The sequence below is a fragment of the Stegodyphus dumicola genome, chromosome X2 (genome assembly GCF_044657685.1).
Source record: "Stegodyphus dumicola isolate Sdum_Otavi_A_Nest chromosome X2, ASM4465768v1".
Classification (NCBI taxonomy): domain Eukaryota; kingdom Metazoa; phylum Arthropoda; class Arachnida; order Araneae; family Eresidae; genus Stegodyphus; species Stegodyphus dumicola.
Genome location: NC_140781.1, coordinates 131,869,545 through 131,884,505, shown reverse-complemented (window position 1 = coordinate 131,884,505; position 14,961 = coordinate 131,869,545). Strand labels below are relative to the sequence as shown.

The 14,961-nt window shown below is 31.7% G+C and overlaps 1 protein-coding gene across 3 annotated transcripts in view; it reads left to right on the top strand.

Annotated features, from left to right (window-relative positions):
• LOC118194853 (glutamate-gated chloride channel-like) overlaps positions 1-14,961 on the top strand; it is a 188,502-nt gene that overhangs the window by 150,444 nt on the left and 23,097 nt on the right. For 2 of the 3 annotated variants that reach the window (XM_035366066.2, XM_085810070.1), the window contains one exon: positions 10,149-10,525. In XM_035366066.2, coding sequence (XP_035221957.1) covers positions 10,149-10,525 — 377 coding nt within the window. Of the gene's footprint in view, positions 1-8,774; positions 8,871-10,148; positions 10,526-14,961 lie in introns of those variants that run through there. The other variant, XR_004759158.2, reaches the window with a different exon arrangement.

The following is a 14,961-nucleotide window of genomic DNA, read 5'->3' as shown; positions in this document are numbered from 1 at the left end:
AGGCCATCATATAGAGAGCTGCCCTAAACTCACTTTAAATGCACTTCTGGCACTCGCATGTAACTTACAATGCAATAAAATACGTTCCACATGTTCCTACATTGCCTCAAGCATGGAGTCCACTAGTAACAGTATTGAAATGAAGTAAGTTAACTGAGTAAGTTTATAATCCGCTTAAAAATGCTTACACTTAAGTTGTTGAAAAACGCCTGGAAAAAATCTCTTAGTCCACTGGGCCTTCGAAGAAGCAAGATATTCAACTGTAATATTAAGTTAAGCATCTTTTTTTTCTCTTTTTTAAGAAATTTAAAGCCTAGCTGAAAATGAAACAGAAGATCTTTTGAACGACTATTTCAACCGATACTGCGATTTTGATCAAACTCAGAAAAAAAAAAAACACTTTAAAATGGGTATCTGCAGTAAATATAAATGTAAAAATATGATACATAGTCAAGCTACATAATGTAAGAAAACTAGCTAGTTAATAGTTTATGATGTTAAAGAAAGAGTGTCTTTTGCCATGGTCAGTCATCAAACGATCATTAGCGCAACCAAATATTTATTCTGTTCAAAGTACTTAATGACTCGTGGTACATGGTTCAGACAAAGAAATAAAAACATGTTTTGTTTGAGGAAGAAAAAATCGTTGTCGTTCCTTTTAAGAAATTCTTTTCCATGTTTTAAGTCTTAACTTACTATATCCAAAAATTGTGTCAAAGTTCTATGTCACTTTCAAAATTTCCTAAAGTATAAAAATCAGGAAACACTGCACCTTTTTGTTACACTTTTAATACGGCATTTTTAACATAGATCAGCGGTTCTCAACAGATGGTACGCAACAGAAAAATAGGTGATACGCAAAGTAACAAAATATTTTTAATTATTACATTCAAAAATTAAATATTCCAACATCCTATTCCAGTAATTCCAACAGTTTCCATTAAATATTCCAACAGTTTTTTCTCTAACACTCGTAAATTTATGCTCTCTGAGCTTTGTTCAAGGAATTTAGCAAATTATTTTCGCAAATGTTCTTTTAGCCCTAGATATAAAAAATTTGTCATAAATGATGTTTTTAAAAGGAGTAATAGAAATGAATGCTGCGTTTAATAGGAAATAAAAATAAGTTCCTACAAAAAGATAATAGTATCTCCTTCTTTTAGAATTGATCGATTTATTACAATGTCTACACTTTATTTCCCCACCATTTAAGATCTCCTAATCTCTCATGTTGCTCTATTTTCCGTTAGAAGAATTTTTTATGTCGATTTGTTGTCTCTAATAGCAGGTATTTTGTCTTCTTGTTGCTTTCTATTCCTTAGTCGTTTGGTTTTGAAGAACTCGTAATATTTTGTGTATTTAAATATTTGTGAAAAAACAATAAAGCAAACCTAGATTTTCAAAATCAAAAAATGGCTAAGATTGACTAAGCGGAAAAGTGATGATTTACATAAACTTGTTTATTTAGTGAATTATGTTTGGTGCGTTTTAGCATATTTAGCTGATATTTATGGAAAGTTAAATGATAAATTTAGGATTACAAGGACAATGTGTTAATTTGTTTAACATTAGATATAAAATAAGTGAAATTATAAAATAACTCGAGCTAATAATCTAAGAATTGGATAATAATATTTTAAGCCTTTTACCACATTTAGAAAGTTTTCTAACATAAAATAATTTGAAAATAAAAGAAGAATTAACATCTGACATTAAAATTCATTATTTTCATTGATAAATAATTTTTAGTACGTACTTTCCCGAGGATTATGAAAACGAATTAGAAATCCATTTTATTCAAACCTGCCTGAAATTTTGTGTCGTAAAGAAAAAGAAAAATTGATAGAAATTTCCCGAGATCAAATTCTAACTGAAGATTTCAAAAATAACAAATACACTTGCAAACTTTGGTTGAACCGAAAAAAAAAAAAAAAAAAAAAAAAAGAATTTAAAGGCATTTCAAATAAAGCTATTAAATTTTTATTGCCTTTTTGCACAACCTATCTGTATGAACAAGGATTTTCTTCCATGTCATATTTAAAAAATAAATACAGAACAAAATTAAAAGTGGATCCTAATTTACGGTTAATGTTAAGTGAAATAAGACCAAACACAAAGAAATTTGTCTCTCTTAAACAGGCCTAAATTTCGCACTAAATTTTAGAATTAAAGTATTATATCTTAAATTAAAATCTTAAAGATAATTAAAATGGTAACCAATTTTTAATCTAATATTTTTATGAATGCATCTTTAATACAAATAGCCAAAAAGCTGTGCAAATTGCAAAATATATTTATTTTTTAAATATTTCTATTGAGAAATTGAAAAATAATCATTGGAAAATAGTGGTGGTTCTAAATATTTTTCAATTAGATCGTACGCAATCGTCAAAAGGTAGAGAATCGCTGACATAGATCATAGATCAACAACAGTAAAAAAAGGAGATAAAGTTCCACTATAAATTCTTTTTTTATCTAGGAATATTATGAAGATCCCAGATTTAAACATGCTGTTGAATTTACAATCCTCTGTATTTGCAATTAAATGGCAATATTTTGAGCTGCCGGATGACAGAATATCCTGATGTAAAGCGTCTGCTGCTTTGCGATGTTCTTTCACGAGCGTTAAAAATCTCTTAATGCAATCCACACATCGTAGCATACACAGATTTCGTGAAGTATATTTTCAAAAGGTAATATAAACATGATACCGATAATATTTACATCAGACTCATGTTTGAAGAGTTCAAAAGACAAAAATTCCATGATGCGTACATTAAAACATTCAGCCACTGTTTAAATTCAAAGTATCGTCCATAATCTTAAGGATACTAGAAATTAACAGGCTATAATAATATAATTTTTCATAAGACTGAAGTAATGCCAGATTCGTATCAACAATTAGTACTTCCGCATAAGAGGAAGAACTAATGAATGAAAGTTAGCGCAGGAAAAATAAATGCTACGTCTGGCTGTCATTAATGGCCGTATTGTTATGTGACACGGGTATTCCATCTGGCTTAAGTTGCTGATTTACTGTTATAGACACATAAACAAACAGAAATAGGTGGGTCGTTTCAAATTATGGAAAAAATATAAGTACATCAAATTTTAATTTTACATCATAGAGAGAATCCTGAAAAAAATCATGCAAAAATCATTCGCATAAAAAAGTGTAACGGAGCATAAAAGCGACTGGACTTTTATATTTATTTGATGACAGTAAAGTACCCAAGAGCTATGCGTTTGCGTATGTCTTTCTAAAAGAAACTGGCTGCTATTTACGTTATAGTACATGGGGAGAACGATAAGAGCAGGTATGCTCTGAGAATCCAAATGAGTCAAATTTCCTAAAATTTCGTCTAATCTATTTGGTCACTGTGCGATCCGAACATATAAAGGAGCTGAAGTCTTTCTTTCAATTGTCTCAAAATTTCGATCTTTGTACACTAGATAGAATGGAAACTAGTATTTCAAATGAAGAGTTTTTAGAACTTCTAAAGTAATTTACCGAATTTTGGCGGTTTTTAAAAGATCATTCAATTTGTTTAGTGACAAATTTCTGAATAGAAAGATTTCATACTTCGTTTTTAGTAGTGTATAATTTTAAGTTATGGATTTCTAAATTACCAAAAAATTTAAATTTGAGCAGGCATTTTAATTGGCTATTAATTGTGTTAACATATGCAAGCGTGGAAGAGTTTGCCGCATTTTAAAGTATTACCAAGTTTTTTCTCTTGTATTAATGTTTTTTCTTTGAGTAAAGTGAAACAGGTTAGAGAGATATATGTTGCAGTTAGACATTTTTAATAACCAGGCATTTTCTCAAAGAGGTCAGAAGTTAATATTTAAGTATTAAATTTAGTTGAAATAAAGCAAAGCTTGATACATAATGCAATTTAGAAAGGACGAGTTTCCGAACTAAAATTAAAGCGTCCGAAATTAAAATTAAACTTTTGTCTTATACACACACGTATATATACAAAGCAGTTCAGATAAATGAAACCGAAATAAGTAGTTTTTTTTAATGCAACATGTGTGCTGAAACAGCTTTCTGAGGAGACCGTTGTTGAGCGGTTGATATGCAGCTACTTAAAGAAGGTACAAAGAAAGATTACCAAGTTCCTCTTTCGTCATAAGGTCCAAGCTTCAGCTCATGCTTTAGAAGACCCCAATTCCTCATGTCTCTGTTTTTCTCTCGAACAAAACGTACTCTTGAAGTGAATTGGGAGATCCTAAAAGCAGGCTGTACTTACGGATGTTTTAATCGGGCTCCGATCCCAGGCAAAGCTCGTTTTGTCATTTGTGTTACACGTGCAGTAGTTACAGATAGTAATTTGTAAATGTCCGACCATTTGGTAAAAAAAAGTCACAGGAGGTAGTTGTCTGTATGCGCTTTTCATTTTATAGCGTAGGCATTCAGTTAAAAAGTTGATCGAGCAAGATCAAACGACAGTTTCTGTCTCATATCCACGATAAGACATAAATAATGACGGACTATCAGGAATTGTCACGTTCCGTTAAAAATAACCTATACTGTAAGAATTTGTATAAGTATTTGTATAAGTACATGACCTTGCTATATATGACTGTAATATTTAAATAAAACATGCCATCATTTTTTAAAAAGAAATAGAAATATGTATTTGAATTCTACTAATTCTTGCTTGATAGGGAAGAAATGATCAGTTGTTTGAAAGAACTTATGAGGAGCGGAAGCAAAGTCCCATTTGAAGCGGGAAAATATCCCCATATTTCTAGAATTATGAATGTTTATTGTTGAGTGTTGTGTTTAGTGAAAAGTGAACTTTCTTATGTTAATGTGATAATAAACTAAATAGTTTCACAAACTGGGCCATCATCTTTAATTACTATATAAAACCTTAACACAGCAGTCTGACGGGCGAGAGCGATCATTATAGAGAAATTAAATCGTAGCAAAACGGCATTAAAGGCAATATCAACTAAAACTGAGAATTTCTTAAGAGTGGCTGAAGCTGATCCAAACAGCACAAACGCCTGTGAACTCGAAATAAAACGCTTACTTTCGAAGTTGATTGTAATTTGCCTGCTCTTCCTCGCTCGTTCCGCTTTTCATTGCTGACCTTGAAAACTATTCTTTGAATACTTGCATCTTAGTTCTGTCATTGTAGGGCTTAATCTGATCTATGTTAGCCAGTGTCTTTTCCCCTTTCTACCATTTAAATAAACTACTGTTTCTCGAATACTTTCAATTATGAATGGACCTTGAAAAAGGGCTTGCCCCGCACATGATAATGAGTGCTTTATCTTGAGCACTTTGTCTACCAACTCCTAATATATTTCCCATCTTTTCTGTCATAATACAGCTCTTTTTTCCACTGCCGTGTCCGAATTTTTCACTGTTTCCTTTATTATCTTCTGTATATTTGTCATTTTAATTTCTAGTTCTCTCTTCGGCACAAAGAATAATTTATTCAGAGGCGTAATCGGCCTTCGGCCTAAGAATAGCTTTATACTGGAGTTTTCCCTGTCTTGCCATGCTTAGTTGTCCTTAATGCAAATGCTAACTACTTAACACAGCTATGCCAGTGCTTATGATAGTTTTTCGCATAACAACGTATAATTTTAAATATGTTCCTATTTATCTGCTCTGTTATGTTTGACTCCGGTCTATAAGGTGTACATTCGTAGAAATGAAGTTTTCGATAGCTATTATTTCAGAGTTTTCACTTTCAGTTCCTTTCTTGGATATTTTATAGCCTAAGCAACGACGTTCTGGAGCAAGGAATTTACATTTAACGACATGCATTTATGATTTTTAGATGTCGTAGACCAAGTCTTGCGCATAGTTCCTCAAATATTTAGCTAATAAACTGTTTTACGTTATCGGAAATTGCTTAAATGGAACTCCATGTTTCATAATATATCTATATATAAAAAAGAATCTACAATTATTTTAGCCGAGGCTCTTCTTACAGAGACTATTTCTACCCACTTAAAGAAATGGTCAAACAATAACGAGTAAATATATATTTTTATTGACTTCAGGTAAGTCTGTATAAATTGTTGAATCGAAAAGGAAGTTCGTTGGTACCGACGTTTGAGAGACACTTAGGTTTACCATAAAATATACTAGAGACAGAGTTAAGAATTATTTTAAGGAGAAAGGAAAGCTGAGAAACTAATTCGAAGGAAGCCTAGAACAAAAGAGTCAAAATAGTAAGGGGAAGGGTGTTCGGAGATTGCTTTTATCTTATTATGAAATCCAGTCTACCTGGAGTTAAACTAAAGATTATTATAATCTCTGGCTAAAAGTCAAGGATATAGAAAGAATAACAGTAACAGTCAAAAAGTTTCACCCAGAATCAGCGATATTTGGGGCTTTTGTTAATAAAGGGAAAAGTAGCCACAGTTATTTACATTAAATTGATTACATTTAAATACAAAATATACAAACTTCCGGTCTCATCCTCCATTGACGGTTTAAGGTAAGTCAAGCATCACTTACTAGTTTAAAGATTAAATATAAAAATTAACACCTGCTTTATTAAGCGAATAATTAATTAAATGGGAACGTACTTGATTGCCTATAAGAACTCGTGTTAGTAAAATTAGTTCATTTTTAAGTAGTCTATTTCTGTACAGATATTTTTTAATATTTTAATTAGAAAGATTATTGTGTGGCGAATAACGTTTTTCATAAGTTGGTATAGTAAATAATTAGTTTAATGGCAGTAAATTTATTTCTAATCAAACATTTTTAATTTTATTGAACTGAATATTTTGTAGATCAAGAAAACTGTATTTCTTGTTGACTTGTATTTATTTTATTATAGCTAAAAGAATGTATTTAAAATTTCTCAATAGAGCCAAAATTATTGAAAGTAATAATATTGTCTGTGTGAGTGTAATTTTGGCAAATATCTTTAAACTATTAAACTTTAAACTATTAAAAACTATGTCGAAAGATTGCTAAAATAGACAGTCTTTTGTAAATAAGTATAAATTACAGACTTGTTATGAGAATCTAGTTAACATGATTTATTTTAAAACAGTGTTATTAAATTTAACAAAGTTGCAAAAAAGTGAGCATTGGAGAAAATCTTTTCCTAAAACATTCAGCATGTCAGGAAATATATCTGGAAGAAGTAGTAGATTATTGTAAATTTCTTTTAAAGGAAAAGGAGTACACAGGTTTTAGTTAATTTCTTTAATATCAAGATTTTTAATTGCTGAAATAACAGGGAGGTTATAATTTATAATCCAACAGAAACTGTGATCTTGTTTAATTGAATTATATACAATAGAACCAAATTTTTAAAACTGGATTGCACATAAATAGTCAATATTTTCTTATAATGTTTCATCGCATTTGCTATAAACCTGAATTTAATCGGTTTCTTATGGAATTTGGGAAGAGCATATAGGTTAGAGAATCTGTTGCAGTCAGGTGGAGTCGAAATTTAAGCCTGCGGTGAAAGGCTTTTAGTTTGTTGATAGTGGAAACATCTTTTTCATCTAATTTTGGTACGTAATTTGTTGATACAGTTTCAATTATCTGGCTGTAAAATTGTTTTCAAATGACACTGAAATTGTTGCTTGCTTTATTTATTTTGGTAATAGTAAATTTCTTCTTTATTTCCTGATCTTGTAATTAAGTGCATTTCAGTCAAATTACCCTGTAAAATTTAGTTGATAAATTCTGTTCTTAATATTCTTCAAAAGTTCTTTCCCCTCTAAGAATGCATTACTGGAAAGACTAATGACTATAAGACTAAAGACTTAATATATGCTGTTTTGGTTATAAATTTGGTCAGGTTATTTTCAATATTCTTGAGACAGTAGTTCTTGCTGATTATTTGCGGTGGTCTGAATTTAGTTCCAAGTTTCATTAGTTCCTTTAATTGTAGGCCATTGCCTATGTCCAAATTGCCTGCTATTGTGTGATTATGCTGCTCATCAGCATGAGCCATATGTTCTCTCTTTTGGCAGTAACAGGTTAGTATCGAGTATCTTTAGCCTCGACTTCATGGTGATTTATGAACCAATTACTTAAAGTCTTTTGATATTTTAATGAAATAATCTTATCACGTTGATTGACGGGAAGAAGCTTTAATTCTTTTTTCAAAATATGATTAAATTTAATCTTGTCAAACTCAGGATGTAGGAAGTTGACGCTGCAGTAAAACTTACTAGATTTGTACTTTTAGTCTGAGAAGTTTACATCTACAAAAATCCAGTACAAGATCATAATTGATTTTACTGTTTGCATTAGTGGTTTGAATAAAATTCTTAATTTGAATTTAGAATTTATTTTTACAAGTTTACAACCAATTAATTAAATTTTTCTTAAAATTATCTGACCTTAGAAAGTCTAAGCAAAATTGAAGTCTATTTCGATCCACTGTAACTGTAATTTACTTAGTAGTTTATTATTTGCTAAAAAGTATAAATTAGCTCCATGTAAATGATTTATCTGTATGTCTGTTATGTTTACTATATGTGTTTAACCCATAGGGGTAAAGTGTTTTAAGCTGAAGCACTAAAATTGATTCTTGAAACAGTCAATCTAAGGTGTGAGTAACTGTATCTAAAATTCGAATATGATTAATTTTGAAGTCGTGTAATTGAGAATGTTCTAAGTCTGTAGTGCTAAGGTTGCTATTCTTAGAAAAGACTATTAAATTACTTTTTTGATTAATAATAGAGAAAGTTTTTAATGTGTTATCTATGTTTATTTAAAACTGATATTAAAATTAGTTTTAGTTTGTCCTACATATTTTATGTTACAGGTGTTTCAAGTTATTAGATAGATACAATTACATGTTTTTCAAAGACGTTGTTTTCTTGTGGCTAAGTTACTAGATGGCATGCCGTTAAATTTACAGGTTAGTAATTGCGAGTAATGACAGTTTCTAATTTCAATGTGTGTAATACGAGCAAGTTTTAAAAGTAGAGAGAAAGCTAGCCTTTAGTTCAGTTAAGTTTTAGCGGAAAAACTTTAAAATAAAAATTTTAAAAAAACGGAAATTCAAATAGTAAAGAAGCAAATATAAAAGCATAAATGGACTTTAAAAAGCTAGCGCTAGCGCTGCTAAGACTATAATGCAAATATAATTATTAATTTTCTAATTAGGATTATTTCCTGGGAAAGGGCGTGAAATACTGTTGCTAACTGAAGCTAAGGAACGTTAAATCTTGCAAAGACAGATAAGTATTAATAGACTAGTAAAAAATTACAAGTTTAAAATTTGTATGGGTATTCATAAAAATGTACTTTTTAAAAGAAAATAAAATAAAATAATTAAAATAAAATAACCAAAATTATTATAGTACATACATAAAAATAAAAATAAAGAAGAAGGTACATTGCAGAAAAAAAATAAGAAAATTACTACCAGTTTCCTAGGAGAGGGCTGACTCATCAACGGGAATTATAACATACATATATACATGTGATATATATGAATGAAATAATTTGAATGTGGAAGACAAATGTTGATGCGTAAATCCGACTTTAATATTTCTTTATGCTCTCGTTGACAAGCATTTTGTAGCCAACCCAGATAAAGTGGCGCAATAAACGCCTGTTCTGAAATTTTGCATTTTTGAAGAAGGAGCAGCAGCAGAGAGTATAGCTAGGACCAGAAATATAGAGGCAAGTACAAAGTATCCATGATTAAAGTTGAGTACAAAGTGATTTGAGTTTTCGTTCATAAGAGTTAGTTTTATTTTTCTTTCTGAATTCCTTTGTTCTGATTGGTTAATATTTAAACTTCCAAAATTGTTATAAACTGAGGCTTTATGTAACTTATCTGAATTTTGAGTACGAATCACATAACAGCTATTAATTTTTAAATGATGCAGTTTTAAGAGATTTATTATAAGCAGGTACTATTTTTAGGATGAAAAGGGGGAAGTCTTAGTATTAAAATAGAGAGTTAAGGAACTATTACAAGATAAAGTTAGAATTTCGATTTACGTATTTTTACCTTATATATATATATATATATATATATATGAATGTGTATATATATATATCTAATTAAACTTAGGAGATAATATAATCAGTTAATCAATATTGTTTAGGAAATAAATTATTATATATATATATATAAATATATAATTTATATATATTTTGAAAACTTACTTTTCTTTCTTTGCAGATGCCCGTTTCTCTTGCCTGAAAGGCTCTGTAACAATGACAAGACGTTCTGGATATTACATCACTAATGTTTACATACCTACTTGTCTAGTAGTTTTTATGTCAATGTTGACTTTCTGGATTCCACCAGATGCCGTTCCAGCTAGGGTTACATTAGGAGTGACTAGTTTACTTACTATCGTAACGAAGCAATACCAAGCCTCCTTACCTAATGTTTCTTACATCGTTGCGCTCAATATATGGCTGTCGGCCTGCATTGGTTTCGTTTTTGTCAGCCTTTTAGAGTATGCTACAGTAATAGCCTTGCATACACGCCTCAAGAAAAATGCTAAAACTAATCCGTCTATCATAAGTGATCAGATTAAAGTTGTTCAAAAGGTATTCTTTATTTTTTGTTGTTTAATTTTTTTAAAGTAATTCCTTTTGGAAAGTTAACTGTATGTCGAAATCTTTTATTAAAGTTGTTTAATACAATTACATGTATTAAACTCTACAGTATTATAACACGCAAAAGGTTACTTTAAACCTTAAAATTGAGTTTTGAAGCAATCTAACGTGAGAGATGATAGTAGCACAATAAGTAACAATCTAGGAAATTAAGGAACTTAAAGTGTACATTTCATTTTTATACTAGTTCCTTTCAAAAGTGTTAAAGTATGAATCATTTTAAAATTAAAAAAGACAGAAAATAAATTTTAAATGCGAAGGAAATTAATTATTTTTATTTTCGGAATAAAATATGCTTTGCACTTTGAAATTGCTTCAATAAAATATTATATATAGCTTCAATAAAATATCATATATTGCTTCAATAAAATATTATATATTTTTATTAGTACGTTTTTAATTATCAAAGACAAATTTTTACTTTATAAGTATATCATCATAATAATGTATTTATAATGGTTGCCTGTGAAATTTCTTCTTAGTCAAATTAAAAGAAACGAACAAATACAGGGGTTGGACAAAAATATGGAAACACCTTTAAAAAAACATGTTTCTTTGCTTAATATGGTGTAGGAAACCCGTTGGCATCCAAAACAGCTTGCAGTCTTCTCGAAATGGATATATACAATTCCTGTATGTTTGCCAAGGGAATATTATACCATTCTTCCTGCAAAACGGTGGCAAGTTCAGATAACGATGTTGGCGGTGGATAACGAGAACGCACTTTCTGTTCCAATGTCGATTACAAAGGTTCGATAATATTCAGGTCTGGTGACTTTGGTGGCCAGGGGAGATGGGACAACTCATCCTCGTGCTCAGAAAACCAGTCCTGGACAATGTGAGCTGTGTGAACAGGGGCTTTGTCGTCTTGGAAGACACCATCACCATCGGGGAACAAAGTTTGTACCATGGGATGAACTTGATCGGCCAAAATGTTCACATAAGTCTTGGCAGTCATGTGCCCTGACACAGTTATCATGGGGCTAGCAGAGAACCATGATATGAATGCCCAAACCATAACAGAACCCCCGCCATGTTCACTCTTTGCAACAAGCAGTCTGAATTATAGGCTTGAAATGGCGTTCTCCAGACGTAAACTCGGCCAGAAGTGGGAAACAATGTGAAAGAAGACTCGTCAGACCATATTACTCGCTTCCACTGCTCTATAGTCCAGGCTTTATGACTTAAACACCACCTTTTCCTGTTACGGGCATTAGCATCACTGATGAGTGGCTTCTTAATTGCAGCACGGCCAGCAATTCCCTGTTTATGAAGCTCCCTTCTAATTGTTTTGGTACTCACAGGGTTCGGTAATACAACATTCATTTCAGCAGTAACTTTTGCAGCTGTGGTCTTCTTATTTTTCGTCACAATTGCCCTTAATGATTGCCTGTCACGATCACTCAGGACACACTTTCGTCCGCGCTGTGATTTAGCAGATGATGTTTTTCCGCTTTTCAAATATGCGGAATAAATCTTCGATACAGTACCTCTTGAAACACTAAACACCTCGGCTACCTTGCTTACGGAAGCACCTACCATACGTGCTCCAACAATTTGCCCACGTTCGAAGTCTGTTAACTCTGACATAATGCAATGACAACCTCACATAACAGTACTCCTACAACAACTGAACTGTTTAGCACATTTACGAAGTTGTATAGGTGGCGTCAGTAGTCAAAAACGCCAGCGCCACCTACATATTTCATTAAAATCAATCTTTCTTTTCAAACATGCATTTCACAAGGTGTTTCCATATTTTTGTCCATCCACTGTATTTGAACAATAGAAAATTCAAATTAACGAGGCATTTGGTAAACTCATACCTAAAAGTATCTAAAAATCTACATTGGTATTAACATTTAACGAAGTAAGACAGAAACTATTGAATATAATGATGATGAAAATTATTTCGACATAAATATGAAGGATTGAGATATAAGTAACATAAAAAATGCAGTTTATTAACTCTGCATTCATATAAAAAAGTTATATACAATGATAGTGGCATGAAATTGTAGAGTTTTGAAGAATTAGACGGCATATGTTTCCTAAAAAGCGATAATAAAATGTTTTCTTTGCATCTGGTAGCATTTGCTCCTCTTTTAGCGATAAAAGTACAGGAAAACCTCTTTAACACGAACTCCCTTTAGGCGAACACTCGGTTAACATGAACAAAATTTTAGTCCTGGTAGCGACGTATATGATCTTAAGGGAAGTTTTATGTGTTAATGCAAATTTCGGTTACTCCGAATTGCGAACTGTTTTTTAGTCCTTGACGTCACTAGATTTTTAAATTTAATACAAACTTTCAAAGTTTTTCATAAGTTTTCCTGTTGTTTCTCTACTAGGGCTGCGTCCAGAAATGTTCCACACCGTTTAATTAAAAACCTCACAGAAAGCACTGTATTTTTTAAAACATAGTTAGCACGAGTAACATCGCCCGACAATCACGATCATCAAGTCAACAGTGAGTTTCAGTCGCTAACAAAGAGTTTCAATCAACAAACGTAATTATGGGTTTGTGCAGCAGCATATGTGCAACAAACAGCATAACGAAGCAGATGTGCTTGTTTTTCTTTAAAGGTTTGCTAGTATGACTGATGTTAAATGCTGAATAATTTTTAATTAATCCTGTAAAATTACTTGCCTGTCTTTTTTTTTCCAATAATCACCGGGCGAGTTATTATCTTCTCTTATTCCTAAAACTCAGTAGGACATATCATACTAAATGAATAATTTCAGTAAAAAGTTAGATGAATTGCATTTACAACAAAATATTTACATAGATTGGACTATGTCTTTTTTCATTCGAAAGACATAGATTGGACTATGTCTTTCGCACCAACATGTCTTTTTTCTCCAAAAGTTCTAGATACACCCTTCTTCAGATCTGTAGATGGCCCTAACTAAACTTCAGTTGTAAGTAGTAAGATAGTGTGCTTCATTTATATACGCATTTTACTTCGTTTTCAACGCACAATGGTTCAAAACATAATCAAACCTTTTTTACATAAACATTATATTGCCCGATTCAAAAGTTCAACGAAACTTTAGCGCGTAGAAAAATCGTGACTGACATCACTGTTTATCGAGAGGCCAGGACATCCTTACCACCTTAGTCAAACTCAAGAGGTATAACCAGCTGCACTGGTTGAGTCACTTCTTTGTGATCATCACGTAGTACGTATCATCTGCATTTTCCTTCGTTTCCTTTGATTACCCTTTCAATAAGGGCAATTTTCCACATATGCCGAGTCCTTACATCTTTCTGCAGAAGTACCAAATTTCCTTTTTTAATGGGAATTAATTTGTGGATATTGCGCACTTGATGATATTTGCATATTACCATAACGCGTACAACAGTTTACAAAGTAAGCAGTTTCGCAGTATCCGTTTCATGGCATCACGACCTCACACGATCCAATAATTAGGGCGTAGTTCGGAAAACGGTATTCTAACACTTAAGTCGTGTAGATAAATATGCATATAGTGAATCAGAAGGTGAACAAACGGATGAGAGCCATCAAGTAACAGAGGATGTCTTACGTTCGAAGATACTGGTGTAAACTGAAGTCAGCCTCCTAGCAGTAAAAGGCTTTCTTTCAGGAATGGTTTGAAACAGACAATTTTTGATTTTATAGATAATAACAAATTATTTTGTAAAGTTTCTGTTTCATTTGGGAAACATTCTTTCTGCGCCCAATATAATATATACTGTTGAGAAATTGTTGAAGTACATTAATATCCCCTTCCGATTTTTTCTCTCATTTGATGGGAATAATACATCTTCTACACATGCCAAAGGTACGTAAAATCTGCGGTGGTAAGACACGCCGAATGCTTTGATATTTTCTCCTAAAACAGTTAAAACCTGCTGCCTTCGGTTGCACTCAATCAAAACTTCATTCAAGGCGGTAGCTGATAGGTGTAGAATTGGTATAATATTTTCCAGAATATCGAGGTGAGTTTTAATTATTCTTTTTTTTAATCATTGTGTTTGTTAATAAGAAATTTCGTGTAGTTTCATAAATATTTGCTATAATACTTATTCATCAACTAATCTCTTTAGTTCAACTTCTAGATAACTGCGCAAAAGTACGTGTTTATCAATGGCTGAAAGATGTGGGTTTACAGAAGATTTAATCAGCCAGAAGATTTAAATTGTTACCAAAATCTTTGAAAGTGCTCGACATCCTCACGGATTGGTTCAAGTTTAACTGTCGGTATCTTTATTGCATAGGAATGAGATAAGGGCGTAGGAGTACTTGCGAACATAATTTGCGAACAAATTGAGGAGATCAGTATCATTCTGCCCACCTGTCAAGAAATGTTACAAGCTTTGGATATTGTAGAATATTTTTCTG